The following is a 15,592-nucleotide window of genomic DNA, read 5'->3' on the forward strand; positions in this document are numbered from 1 at the left end:
CACAGACACACCTACACACCAACACCAAGACAACACACACACACACCACACACACCAACACACCAACACCAACACAACACACACAACACACACACAACACATACACACCACACACACGACAACAATCCCCCGGTATAGCCTGACCAGACTGTTGGCGCAAGTGCCGTCAGCGAGTAGCAACCTACACACCGCACACAGCTACTCATTTGAGGCTGAGTCGACCTAGGAGGAGGCCCAGGACCCGAATCAGAAAATCGTCACCGGTGTTGGTGGCCGTGAGCGGGAATCGAACTCGGGTAGCCGGGTTTGTGGCGCTGCGCGCTAACCGCTGCACCACCGCTCCCCACACAAATCAATGCGCTCGCACCGATACCGACACAACCGGAGTTCGCCACGAAGTGACGACCACGGCGCCACGACGCCACGACGCCAGGCCCATGCGTTGTATATAGAACTTCTTTCGCACCGTACGTAGCCAAGCGTGCATACTGTCATACGACCTGGAAGGAGGGGGGTGATCTGTCGTCTAGCGGTGGCGCGTTCGTCGATGGTGCAGAGGTTCGCGGTTCGAATTCCAGCGTCAGCCCTCGTTGCTAGCGACGGCGCCACGGTGGCTAGGAGATGTTGACTACCTCGCCTGGTACACAGGAGGTCGTGGGTTCGATCCCGACGCCTGTATATTTGGGGTTTGCGTGTCTCTCTCTCTCTCTCTCTCCCCGTGGTCGCGTGGATTTTTCTCCGGGTCCTCCGGTATTTTCCCCCTCCACGTTTAGAATCGACATCACGCGTTTAGAGTGATTGATTGCTGTTAATGTCCACGCGATGAGCCACTTCGTTGAGCTGTCATTTGTGGCCTGGTCGCTTGCGACAAAGAGCTCTACGTAGCTCCGTGGACCTTACCTGGTAAAATAACTTTTATTGTCGCGAGGGTATCAATCGTAAACATTATGCGTCGTTTGCTGCGTCACAGAGGACGTTAAAGACCCCCCTGACGTAATCCGCAAGCGTCAGGACAATTGCGTGCCGGCGTCACGGTGCAAATTGGCCAACATTTCAAAAGTTACTCGCAAAGATCTTCATTTGAAATGAGCAATAATGAATTAGAACATTAGCACTCACCAATGCCCACACACGAATTCAGACAAAATCTCCCCCTATACAGTATAGCATTTAACAGACTGTTGGGGCAAGTGCTGTTAGCGAGCACCTACGAAGGCCGGCACGGCACACGAGGGGGGTGGGTGGCCAGCACCACGCGCGGCCGCCTTTGTCTTTCCCAGTGGCGATGTTTACACACCGCACCAGGTCGACCTAGGGGAGGTACTATGACCGGTTCAAATAATCGTCACCGGTGTTGGCCGTGAGCGGGCAATCGAACTCGGGTCGCCGGGTTCGTAGCGCAGCGTAGCGCTGACCCGCTCCCCCAATAAGGCCGACACAGACACACACACAGACACACACACACACAGACACACACACACACAGACACACACACAGACACACACACAGACACACACACAGACGAGCAAAAACTTCGCAGGGCAGTGGCGGTAGCTATCGGGTGTGCATGCGGTGCACGTGCGCGCCGGGGACCACGGGCCCGGAGGACAAACAGGGGGGGGGGGGGGTGTGGGCACGTTGCATCGAGGGGGTTGATGGGGCCATTTCATTCCTTGCATCGGGGTCCATGCCAACCACGCCACGCCACTGCCTCGGGGCGAGTTGTAACTCAGCCTTATTAGACCCCCGAGACTAACGTGTTCAATAAACACGTGTACTTAACCCCCCTCTTCCTACTCCTTCGACTCCTTCACCCCCAATCATTCGCACACTGCTAAGTTCTCCTGCCCGAGGCGATGTTTGGCTTGTCCGTGCGCGTGTTGTGTGTGTGGGGAGCGGTGGTGGAGCGGTTAGCGCTACGCTGCGCTGTGAACCCCGGCGAGCCGGGGTCGATTCCCGCTCACGGCCAACACCGGTGATGATTATCTGAACCGGTCGTGGGCCTCCCCTAGGTCGACTCAGCCTCAAATGAGTACCCGGTGTGGTGTGTAAACATCGCCACTGAGGAGACAAAGGCGGTCGGGCGTTGTGCTGGCCACCCACCCCCTCGTGTACCGTTCGGCACCTTCATAGGTGCTCGCAAACAGCACTTGCCCCTGCAGTCCGTTGAGGCTATACGAGGGATCTTTGTCTTTTGTGGGTCTCAATGAATGCAACGGGGTTGAGCGGTGGCGCAGTGGTTAGCGCACTGCACTCAGTGTTACTCCCGAGCACGGCTACCATCAGTGGCTGAGCGATATCAGAATCACCAACCCACAATGACCGGCGTGGTGAAGTATGGTCAAACAACCCCCCCCCCTCCCCATGATCGACAGGGCGGGATAAAAGCCTTCATCTAGCAGTGCACAGGCCTTGACACCGCTGTAAATGTAACTCAGGCGGTAGATATATGAAAGTCTGATTTGAAACCCCATCTCTTTAAAGTGGCCTTCCCTCTTGAGTTTGGTCGCTTGCCTGGTTCTGTTTGTGTTTGCTGCTTTTCATTAATTAGAAATACTATTACTGGTGAAAACTCCGCAGTTCTTTGACGGGAGTAAGTTCATCCTCAAGACAAAAGCTCTTGAGTTTCCACAAAAACAAATGTAGTCGTGGAGTGATGGTGACAATGATTGATTGCTGCTGCTGCTGCTGACGATGATTATTACGGGTGGATAATGACCGATTTAAAAATGACGATTGTTCAATTGATGATGACGATCATCATCGACGAAAAGATGACCGCGTAGATCTCAGTCGACCTCTGACGAACTCGCACCCCGGTTTGAAGCTTTCGTGACTGCAAGGATTCATACTCTTAGATTTTTTCGGTAAAGTCACGTAGGTAAAACTAGTAAATCTAGCTGTGACGGTCCCACCTGATGACGGAGACTTGTGTGTTGCCTCCGAAACGTCGTGATTTATCATTTTTATTTTTTATTTCTATGATTATTTCTATTATTTTTATTTTTATTATTTAGTTTTACCTACGTGGCTTTACCGAAAAAACCTAAGAGTATGGCACCCCGGTGGTTGTGAGCCTCACGTTCGTCACGACCCACTGCTCGGGACAAGTTTTCAAAGCGATTCGGTCGCCAATGAGTGAAACTGAGCTTCGGTGACCCTTGTGGGAGGGGTTGGATGAGGTGGGGGGGGGGTGGTCATGATGAGGTCACGTGTCCGGCTTATAATGCACCAACGCTTTCATTGAAAAAAACCCCATAAAAGTTGTTGCGTCCGTGTGTGTAAAGTTTAGTTTTGACCAAACCCGGTAACTAACAAGCGTTCGTCACCCTTCCTGATGACGACCGCCTGTATTGCGATCGAAACGTCGTAGTTTTTGGTTATTTTCTTTGAACCTATCTACGTGACTTTACCGAAAGACCCAAAGAATATAAACTAATGAGAAGTGAAGACAGTGATGGCGCATCTCACGATTAAACACCAACAACAACAACAAAAGACACCACCACCGTCTCTGCCACCGCAACCAACACAGCCACGCGTTCAACCGCCACCCGCGTCCACCACAAAGACAAAGATCCCCCATATAACCCCGACGGACTGCAGCAGCAAGTGCTGTTAGCGAGCACACCGGCCGTTCCATGACTTCCTACGTCGTCATCATGGTCACGACGATGTTCGCCAAATTCCCAGCTCTCATCCCAACGTCCCCATCACCATCGTCTCGATCATTCGTCTCCACGCCCCATTTCACCACCACAGCTACCGCCGCCGTCATCGCCTCCACCCCCACCGCCTTTGTATCCCCCCCCCCTCCTCTCTCAGCGGGGCAACTGGCAGCGATGGGGGGCGGGGGGGGGGGGCTGAAGGATTGAACTCAACTAAACCTCGCCGCATCCAGGCGCGTCTCCCCCTCCCTCTCTCTCCCTCCCTCTCTCTCTCTCCCTCCCTCTCTCTCTCTCCCTCCGACCACCACTTTCTCGTTCTGTCTCTCTCCTCGGCCCCGGGGAGTGGGGGGGTTGGTGGAGCACGCATTGATCGTGGAGGCAACAAGAAGCGCACGAGACACACGTGTGTGAAGGACTGAGATGAGCACATCCGTTGTAGGATACACTGACAAAATTGCACGGGATATGTCACCCGGGTATAAGTGCGGGCGTTTTTCTCAGGGCAACTCAGTTCCATGGCCAAAAAGAAAGAAAATAACAAAACAGGTCAATCCACTGCTGGATGAGTGAAAGCCCCCGTGACGTGCGGGTCGTGGGCGATATTTGACCTGTCCGCTCCACTCTCGTCAGCGCGGGTTGGCGAAGACGGGAAAGCCGTCGACAGTGAGGCGTTGGGGCGGTTCATCAGCAGGGTTTGTTACACTGCACTCCTTTGCCGCCGATGAAGTTGCTCCGTCGATACGCGGCACTTGCCAGGCTCAAGCTCTTGCTTAACTTTCCAGCTCTGACGAATCAGAATCAATCGGAATGTTTCATTATTACTGGAGGAAATCCGACTCGCTATAAAAGTTATTTCCCCCCCCCCCACATATGTCCGCTGGGTCGCATGCCGATTGCTTTGATCAATTTGCGTCTGGGTTGAGGCTCACTCTGTACGAACTCTGACTTAGGCAGCTGCTAATCTCCCCACGCTGTAGCACAAAAGACAAAGATCCCCCGTATAGCCTTAACAGACTGTAGGAGCAAGTGCTGTTAGCCAGCACCTACGAAGGCCGGCACGACACACGAGGGGGCGGGTGGCCAGGACCACGCACGAACGCCTTTGTCTCCCCCAGTGGCGATGTTTACACACCGCACCAGGTACTTATTTGAGGCTGAGTCGACCTAGGGGAGGCCCAGCACCGGTTCAGATAATCTTCACCGGTGCTGACCGTGAGCGGGAATCGAACCCGGGTCATCGGGTTCGTAGCGCAGCGTAGCGCTAACCGCCGCACCACCGCACGGAACACAACACGCAGAGGCACACGGACACCCCCAGACTCATTCACGCAGACAAACATACGCACGCGTCCGCGCGGACACGAGGCGCCTCCGATGAGCACGGTCGGCCAAAGTACGGTGCGAAAGAAGGCCAGCGCACAGAAGACGCTCACGCGGGCGCGCACAATGGCATGTGCACGGACCGACTCGAAGACAGAAGCAACACCCGCACGGACTCAAAGTCTGACGCCCACTCACTCTCACACTGACCCATTCACACATCGACACGCTCATTCACTCACTCACACACTGACGACATTCTGACACTGACAAAAGACAAAGGTCCCCCGTATAGCCTTAACAGACTGTGGGTGCAAGTGCTGTCCGCCAGCAACTATGAAAGCCGATACTGCGCGTAAAGGGTGGTGGATGGGCCAGCACCACACCCTGCCGCCTTTGTCTTCCCAGTGACGATGTTCACACCCGGCACCAGGTACTACTTTGAGGCTGAGTCGACCTAGGTGTGGCTCAGGACCGGTTCAGACAATCGTCAGCGGGAATGGAACTCGGCCCGGCGGGTTCCGAGCGCTATCCGCTTGCACCACCGCTCCCTCCGCGCAAACTCACGCAGACCCGAGGGGCCATCAAATTAGTTCGTACGCATGGAGGGAGGAGAGGGGGGGTTAACCCAAATGCGTACGCGTGCGTATGGGGGGGGGTCTACTGACAATGTACTACGCATAGGAAACGGGGGGGGGGGGGAGCCTCGATAATAATTTGTCTACTTTAGCCTTCAAGTGAGTTAGATAGTCCGGCGGTGTGAACTATCTGTTTGCTTAAATACGTGAACATTATGAATCCTTGATCGTTTCTGCGTGGATTAAATATCGGCCGTTCTATACGATTCGGGAGGGGGGTGGGTGCGTCAGTACGCAGGTGAGGGATTGGGTAGAAAGTCCGCGTGTGTACAGGGAGGGATGGGAGGGCTCACGTTTTGACAGATTTTGGGGTACCCACTCAATGGATGACCCCCAAACGCAGACTCACACCCAGACTTCATTGAGACACACACAGCCAACTCAGCCAGTCACAGGTTGTGCTGAGGACACCTGCGGCCCCCACCCCCCACCCCCCACTGAGACCCGCCCCGCCCACCCGACTCCCCCCCCCCCTTCCGCCCCTCCCATCTCACGCTTTGTAAATTACCCCACGAATTGAGCTCTGGGATGATGTGCACGTGTGTGTGTCTCTACGTGTGAGTGTCTACGTGTGAGTGTGTCTCTACGTGTGAGTCTTTACGTGTGAGTGTGTGTCTCTACGTGTGTATGTCGCTCTACGTGTGTGTGTGTCACTCTACGTGTGTGTGTGTGTCTCTCTACGTTGGTAATGTTGGTGACATGAAGATGACGGTGGTGGTAATGTTGGTGACGTGAAGATGGCGGTGGTGGTAATGTTGGTGACATGAAGATGGTGGTGGTGGTGGTAATGTTGGTGACATGAAGATGACGATGGTGGTAATGTTGGTGACGTGAAGATGACGATGGCAGTGATGTTTGCGGTGATCCCTTCTCCTGTGTTGACTGTGTTTGATTGCAGTGTGTGATGTTCGTGCGAGCTGTCTTAGCTTAGTTTGTCTTTGTTCGTGTCGCTATTAAATAAAATGTATAAACTTTTAGTCGCTAAAGTGTTGTGAATATAAAAAAACGTGTCATTGTGTTGTATTGCTCTATACGTGTCACCCGACCCCCTGGACACGTCCTCACAGGCGATAATCCAGGTGAAAATGTTCTTAAAATGAATAAGTAGCATAAAACGAATGTTGTAAGCGGGCGATATAAACATGCGTTTAGGTTGCTGCTAAACATTGTCACGTGATAAGCCACTTTGTTGAGCTATCATTTGTGGCCAGGTCGCTTCCAAAGAATCAGGTATTAGCTCAGTGGGCTTTACCTGGTAAGATAAAAACTGTATTATTGTTTTTTTCGGTAAAGTCACGTAGAAGGGAAATAATAAAAATATAAAACAATAAAAATTCTCACGACGTTTCGATTGCAACACAAGCAATCATCATCAGGTGTGAAATCCACAGCAATACATTTTTTCATTTTTTTTTCAAATTTTCTTGTTGTGGATTTCACACCTGATGACGATTGCTTGTGTTGCAGTCGAAACGTCGTGATAATTTTTATTGTTTTATATTTTTATTATTTTATTAATTCCCTTCTACGTGACTTTACCGAAAGAACCAAGAATAGGAATCCCTGCAGTCACAAAAACTTTAAATCAAAAGATAAAAACTAAAATTAATATTAAAGTAAAAAAAAATCACGACGTTTCGGAGGCAACACAAGCTTCCGTCTTCAGGTGGAACCGTCACAGCACGATTGCTTTTTTTTACTTTTATTAATTTTCTTTTTTTACCTACGTGACTTTACCGAAAGAACCTAAGAATATGAATCCCTGCAGTCACGAAAGCTTTAAATCAAAAGATAAAAACTAGTTTAATTTTATTTGTATATTTTAAGTGATTTCTTAGCCTCTCCTATACGTTGCACTCCTTTCGCGTGTGTGTATTATGAATTGTTGCTGTAACATTCTGACCCCGTGCCCCTGCTGGACATCCGCGTTAAAGAGCTTTATAGCTCGTCGGATTCCTCCAGCAGAAATATTCGGAATTCTGACATTCAAATAGACCTACGGTGCTTTGCTTGATGTGTCGAGCTCTCGTTATCTCGGCTGACCCAGGTGACTTTCGCAAGCGTTAGTTTAGCCGAAACGTCACCTCGTTAAACAACAACAACAATTTTCACTTCGAACTTGCAACAAGTCTTACAACTAACTGGTCGATCATAGCAGCACACTGCTGCTATGATCCCAGCGCACCTGAGTTCGACTCCAAGCCACGGCTTACATCAGCGTTGAGCGATTATGTTGCGAGGGACACTTCAATTAAAATTAAACAATGAGCGAGAAAACTTAACGCATGTACAATTGAAGATAATACAATTCATAACGAATATTACGTCTCTGTAGATGAAAGCCTCCGCACGCCGTATCGATCATCGGGGGTAGTTTGACCATACTGCACCAACTCTCCAGATTCATAATAACGCAGGTGCGCTAACCACCGCGCCACCGCTCCTCCCGTACACAATGCAAACGAGTCGAACTAAAACGTGACGTGAGACTTTAATCTTTGTCGGGACTTCATCTGTTCTCTTTTTACGTATTAGTACGAGTTATGGGTGGGGGGAAGGTGGGGAGGGCTGCTTCGCTGGCTTTCCATCGGCTTTAGCGTCACACTCCGCGGGAGGCGAATTACTCGGTTCACTGATGGTGGGGATGTGTGGGGGTGGGGGGTGCTCGTACGAGGCCTGTCTGACCACCACCCCGCCCCGTGCCCTGCGAGGTGAAAGAGACGCCACGCGAATCTGGAGATTAGTTCCTCTCCCACTTCGCTGTATCGATCAAGATGCTCCGCATCAACAATAACAACAACAATCTTATGTAATAATCGTTCTTCAATAAGGTGCTCACACAAGCAAGGTGACTTTTGTGAGTAACACAAACAATGATGACTGCAGAAAGTGTGTAATACATTATGTATGTTCATTGCATATACATCATCGCTATGTATCTTAATAGAATACGTTATATGTGGAGGGCAGCTAGCGCAGTTTACACCAACAACAGCAACCAACCGCTGTTCGTCACTAAGTGGCGGTGACGTTACCACGACGCTTGTGGCCAGGCTGTGTGCACGTTAAGGCCACGTGAAGTGTCCTGGACACCGCCACCACCTTCACTAACCTGGTATTGACACCAGCGCTCTGAAGAATGGACAAGCAATCGCCTAAAATGTTGGAGCAGCGTGGGCAGGCATTTACTGTTCGGCAGAATTGACACGGTGTAATCGCGTAAATGTTGTACACAGGATGCGAGACGTTGTTGACTGGTTAACTCGGCTACTTGTCCATGGAAACTGCCATTTCTGCACGGGACAAGTTTAGCGCGGTGCCAGCGTCACCACGTAGCTGCCCGAAGTGACGGACGTGGCCGCGGGAGTTGATGATTATCATCATCACACTACGTGTGGATGTTGATCACGTGGGATGATTGTAATCATCACTCTGCGTGTGGATGTTGAACACGTGGGATGATTGCAATCATCACTCTACGTGTGGATGTTTGATCACGTGGGGTGATTGTAATCATCACTCTACGTGTGGATGTTGAACAAGTGGGATGATTGTAATCATCACTCTACGTATGTATGTTTGAACACGTGGGATGATTGTAATCATCACTCGACGTGTGGATGTTGAATACGTGGGGTGATTGTAATCATCACTCTACGTGTGGATGTTGAACACGTGGGATGATTGCAATCATCACTCTACGTGTGGATGTTTGATCACGTGGGGTGATTGTAATCATCACTCTACATGTGGATGTTTGAACACGTGGGGTGATTGTAATCATCAATCTACGTGTGGATGTTGAACACGTGGGGTGATTGTAATCATCACTCTACGTATGGATGTTTTATCACGTGGGGTGATTGTAATCATCACTCTACGTGTGGATGGTTGAACACGTGGGATGATTGTAATCATCACTCTACGTGTGGATGTTTAACAAGTGGGATGATTGTAATCATCACTCTACGTATGTATGTTTGAACACGTGGGATGATTGTAATCATCACTCTACGTGTGGATGTTGAACACGTGGCGTGATTGTAATCATCACTCTACGTGTGGATGTTGAACACGTGGGGTGATTGTAATCATCACTCTACGTATGGATGTTTAACACGTGCGCGTTCGCCACCAATATCATCCATAATGAATCTGGCTGTCGCCCGATGAAGCTAGTTGTAATCACTGGCGAAACGTCGTACTCAGATTGTAAATGTTGTGGCTTGGCTCTCCAACACACCGGTGTAGTGCTGTACTAGTATACTACACTATACTACTATACACAATGCAATACACTACACAACTATACACTACACTATACACTACACTACTATACACTAGTGCTGTACTAGTGACGAATTGGCCACGTTCTGTTTACGTGACAACCCTTACTAAATTGGCTGCGTCGGGTGGTGGCGGGTTTAACGACACATTCATATTTACGCGATCTAACCCAACACAATCTGTATCTACGTATGTATGTTGGACTTATTATTATTATTATGTTGGACTTCTTTCGCACCGTACGCAGCCAACCGCGCTAATCGTAGGTGCGGGCGAAGGACAGCAAACGAACGCACACAAATCCAAGACGCGACGTCACTCCCACCTCCCTCTGTGTCTCTGCGGCAACTGGTGTACTCGGCAATTAAGGATGGTGACGACGATAATAGCGTGCATGTGTATATGTGTGTATGGGGAGCGGTAGTGTATAGTGTAAGTATGTTGAACTTCTTTCACACCGTACGTGGCCAACCGCGCTAATCGGAGGTGCGGGGTAAGGTCGACAAACCGAGGTGGTGAGCGCTACGCTACGAACGCGGCGACCCGAGTTCGATTGCCGGCTCACGGCCAACACCGGTGACGATTGTCTGAACCGGTTCTGGGCCTCCCCTAGGTAGACTCAGCCCTAAATGAGTACCTGGTGCGGTGTGTAGTAAACATCGCCACTGGGGGAGACAAAGACGGCCGGGCGTGGTGTTGGCTACCCACCCCATCGTGTTGCCGTGTCGGCCTTCATAGGTGCTCGCTAACAGCACTTGCCCCAACAGTCTGTAAGGTCTCTACAGCACCAGAACGTTTTAAAACACAATGTACATCCCCTTCTGAGGGCCTGCATATCACGCTTGCGTCTACCATACTTGAAAATCCGAGTGTCTATGTATTACTGGAGGGGGAATCCGATGAGCTATAAAGCGTTTTTTGTCCACACATGTCCAGTAGGGGCACGGGGCCAGTGCAGGTTGTTGGCCGGTGAACGGAACAACTTAGAATGTGTACGATATTAAATCGCCGTTAATTAAGATTCACTTAAACATCGAGACATTTACAGGACAGTGAACGCAAGCGCACGACCACACGCACAGCGAGGCCGATCCTAAAACTTTAAAAGTCACAGAGCACAAAGTGTATGAACTTCTTAGTGGACCTCGAGACAATGGTACACAAGTATGTTGCTCAAGCCAATCGTTCAAAATATCGAAACCCGTGTGCTCCCTTCATTCGGATGGGTTTTCTGCAGCTACTCCGGTTATACAAACACACACACACATATATAACAATATTGCCAAGCCTTTCGTGCGCTGGACCCACTTGCAAACGAATCTTGAGTCTCGCAATCAAATCTGAATACATTAATTGATTAATTAAAATAAAATAAAACTATCAAAGCTGCGATGGAAAACGATCAAGAGTTTGATCGTGAGAGATACATTTATTACAAATGTAATGATTTACTCGACAGGACTTCGAAAATAAGTCAATTGTTGCACAGTACTATCAATTCGGAACGTTATATTATTCATATGTGCTCGTGCACCAATACCAAGCACATCTCAACATATTCGTCAATAACACCGTGGCCTTATAATTATCAGCTGACGATTGGGGCAACGAACCATCTTCATGGCACGTATACCGACAGCCGTCTCCACCCGCTCGCTACCCACAGGCTATAAGGTTAGTCGAATAATACAAATAGATCGTTGAAATTGTGTTGTTCTTTTGGATTCGGCACTTCCAGGTACAGACTTGCTTTGGCTTAGGCGCATATATATACATGTAAAAAAAACACATTATATTTGTTCCAAAATTGTAGATGCCAATAGTTTTTGGAAGCTTAAATGATAAACTTTAAATTTCTGGATGTTTCTCGATGTAGGCACAGACTCTGTTGTGTGTGTGTGTTTAGTGTCGTCTTTCCCGGCACCCCCGATTAGTACGGTTGGCTACGTACGGTGTGAAAGAAGTTCACGCATATAAACGGTGCCGGGTGTAAGTTTCTTATTCCTGCTCGAAGACTCCCCGATAATTCACACCACTCGGTTCACTCGCTCGTGACTCACTGTTTGTGTTTAGATCTGTTTCATCCACCAATACACTGATTACCCATCGACGCATGTGTGTACGTTGAACTTATTTCGTACCCTACGTAGCCAACCATGCTAATGTAACCCGGTTTCGGTGGCTGCAATCATCTACAGGAGGTGAATTGCTCGGTTCACTGCTGGTGGTGGATGTCGTATGGTTGTACGTGTTTAGTGGCAGACTTAACGCAACACAGAACCTCATTTTTGGCGCGCCCGAGCCTGATAATTGAGGTTTTAGATCGTTTCTGCTGTACGCATTTACCCAACTACGTGTCAAATTTCCAATCATTCTATAACATCGTTATAATTCACGTCAGTTACCATCATCGCTATGCATCAGACGTGTCTAGCCCATCCAGAACATCGTTCTAATTCACATAGGGAACTATCGTTGCTATGTATCAGATGTGTCCAGCCCATCTCTGACATCATTATAATTTCACATCGGTCCGCATCATCTCGATATGAAAAACAGCAAGGGGGAATTATTCCCCTATCACCCCAAGCAGATCACGAATAAATAGCGTTTAAATAACGTTTAAGTAACGTCTCTCCGTCTCGCTGATCCCCCGTCTTGGGTACATTTTGTAAAATAAAATAAAAACCTTACCTCTAAATGTAAACAGGGTATTAATTAATCACGTGTGTTTTAATATACTGAACTGAGCAATGCCTTACGAAATTACATATGTACGTACATTATATAAGAGCGCGCAGCGTTTGGCTTCAAAATTGACGTTTCGGGCAACGACCCTTCTCCAGGGCATAAAATAAGGATCGATAGGACTGAATTGACTCTCCACGTGTTCAGCAGACGGTGCCGCGATTGCCAAGGGCTCCATCGAACGAACATGCGACGCCTCTCAAAAGTCAAAGATGTACGTGCACTTTGCGACAAAGTGATTTGTTAAGCCAACGTTCTATCTTTAAACGAAGGGCAGTGTAGATATTCGTTTTAGTGTGTGGAGAAGATTGTTTTACTGCTGTCGGAAGATAGATAGAAGGGGGGGGGGCACACAGTGTGAGTGAACGGATGCATCTTGTTTAAACTTGAGATCCAACGCTATGTATCATCTACTAGTTTGAGCTATTCACACGATCATATACGAATGCATGCACAGATACATGTGTATGCATGGTAACGTCAACAGGCTGTAGGGGTAAGTGCTGTAATCGAGCACCTATTAAGGTACGCAACGACCGGACGCCTTTGTCTCTCCAGCGCTGATGTTCGCACACCGCACCAGGTAGGTATACTCATGTAAGACTGAGTAGACATCCGTGTAAGTGCCATTACCGGCTCAGGTATTACTCATCACTGGAATTGAACTCGGGACGCCGGGTTCGTAGCGCAGTGCGAGAACCGCTACACTACCGTTCCCTGCTTATATATACACACACACACAAATACGCATACTGTACACGCAGATACAAACACATACGCACATTTGATAACTTACTTCCAACTAATTTACAAAACGTCTTATGGTACTGATGTATAAAGTAAAACCATATATATAGAGATGTATAATAATACTGTATATATATACAAAGATCCGCCTGTATAGCCTTAACAGACTGTTGGGGCAAGTGCTGTTAGCGAGCACCTATGAAGCCCAGAACGGCACACGAGGGGGTGGGTGGCCAGCACCACGCCCGGCCGCCTTTGTCTCCCCAGTGGCGATGTTTTTTTACGCACAGCGCTAGGTACTCATTGGAGGCTGAGTCGACCTAGGGGAGGCCCAGGACCGGCTCAGATAATCGTCACTGGGTGTTGGCCGTGAGCGGGAATCGAACCCGGGTCGCCAGGTTCATAGCGCAGCGCGCTAACCGCTACACTACCGCTACCCACAATAAGACGCACACGCGCGCGCACACGCACATCTAATAAAGTTACGATGACGAATACTTCCAACTCATCTCCAACCGCGTCTCGACACTGATCTACAGAGTAAAACAAATGACGTTGACGATGACGACGATGACACCGACTATTGATGATAGCAAAGTTGAAACGAGTTATTATTGTGTACTGTTATTATGCCAACGCGAATTCTGATGATGCCGAAGATGCAAGCACATCATCGTCAGCGGCATCATCAACTTTTCACTGAACGATGCAACCAGCGCGCGCCCCACTCTAAAGCTCGATCCGAGGCGGCTCGAGACAACTCAGCTGGAAGCAACTCGACTCGAAGTCAACTCCTTAAACTCGACGCAACGCAACTCAACTCCCCCGACTCACTCAAACCTCGACACAACAACAACAAAAATATGAATTTGAGCTCAAACTCCACGACGACTCGAGGAAGCGACTCAAAGCGACCGCGGTGTGAGGGACAACGCGAAAGTTGCCCGCGGCTTCGATAACCACCTGTTGAGTCCATGTCCGCGTCCAGAAGACTGCAGTGCATGCTCGTAGCCGCGGCTGCCGGCCCTCCCGCCACGGCCCCCCAATCCCGGCCGCCTCCTCCGTCGCCAGAAGCAGAAGGGGACAAAAATCCTGGATGGCAGCAGAAGACTGGCTGAGGATGGCCGGGAACAATGAGCTGGCTTTATGAGGGTGGGTAGATGCGCCGTTTGGAGAGGTGGCCGCACGCCTTTTTGGTAGATCGCGTCGAAAGATTTCTCAATCGATGGGGTTGGTGGTGGAGAGAATTGCTTGAAACGCTGGACGTATGGGACGGCTCGCTTGCTCGCTTGAGAGATGGCTGGATGGGTTTGGTAGAACGATTGCTGGATGGGCTGGGTGGGTCGGTAGGACGGTGGCTGGATAAGGTCGCGAGAGATTTGTTTGACGAGTTTACAGGAGAGATGGCCGGGGTTGGTTGGGGGAGTAACGATGGCTGGATCGACGGAGACGTTTGCCTGCTTCTTTCGGCGATCTTGGTTCGTCGGTAAAACGACGCTGGACGGATTGCCGCCGACGTGGCTGGATTTGTAAATAAGCGATTGCTGAAATTTCTGGCGAGAGAGAGACAAAAAAGCTGGATTGGTAGAGAATTTGCTGGATTTGTCGAAAAGTTTGTGGCTGGACCGGATTTGCCTTTGGACGGCTGAACTTGCTTTATTTTTTGTTTAACCGTCCATCCCGTTGCATTTCCCGAGATGGCCAATGGCTCTGTTTCTGTTGTCGTTTGCAGGACTTGCACGGAGAGACGCGCCGTAAGGGTTCTGAACCAACTAATTTTGCTTGAGTGACCACCCCCCCCCCCCCAATTTTTTTTTTATTTCCACCGCCCCCCCCCCCCTCGCCCGCGCCCCCTATATCCCCAAAACTACTGAAAAGCTGCGTCGATTTCTGCCTCCTTCTCTCGCTAATTTATTCGCGGTTGCAAAAAAATTAAATTTTCCCCCGGTTGAAATCTCCTCTTCTGGGTGAAACAGCAGCAGCAGGAGCAGCAGCAGCAGCGGGAGCTGGACGAGATCGTGCTCACAACAAGCGGAGGAGGCGTTCACTCATTTTTCGCCGACGCAACAGACGGCGACAGCTCCGGCAACGCAGCGTCGCCACTCTCGATGGGCCGTGTCAACGCTCGCAATGGCTGCAGCGGTTGCATTCACGGCAATTGTGCGATAGCTGCAGCTGCAGCAG

The 15,592-nt window shown here is 49.7% G+C and overlaps 1 protein-coding gene across 1 annotated transcript in view; it reads right to left on the reverse strand.

Annotated features, from left to right (window-relative positions):
• The window catches only part of RFX4 (regulatory factor X4), a 65,389-nt gene extending 50,195 nt beyond the window's left edge, over window positions 1-15,194 (reverse strand). Inside the window, exon 1 of the mRNA XM_078859181.1 lies at window positions 14,372-15,194. Coding sequence (XP_078715307.1) covers window positions 14,372-14,411 — 40 coding nt within the window. The 5' untranslated portion in view covers window positions 14,412-15,194. The remainder of the gene's footprint in view (window positions 1-14,371) is intronic.
• Window positions 15,195-15,592: the final 398 nt, after the last annotated feature.

Source organism: Lampetra fluviatilis, chromosome 8, assembly GCF_964198595.1.
Source record: "Lampetra fluviatilis chromosome 8, kcLamFluv1.1, whole genome shotgun sequence".
Taxonomy (NCBI): Eukaryota; Metazoa; Chordata; class Hyperoartia; order Petromyzontiformes; family Petromyzontidae; genus Lampetra; species Lampetra fluviatilis.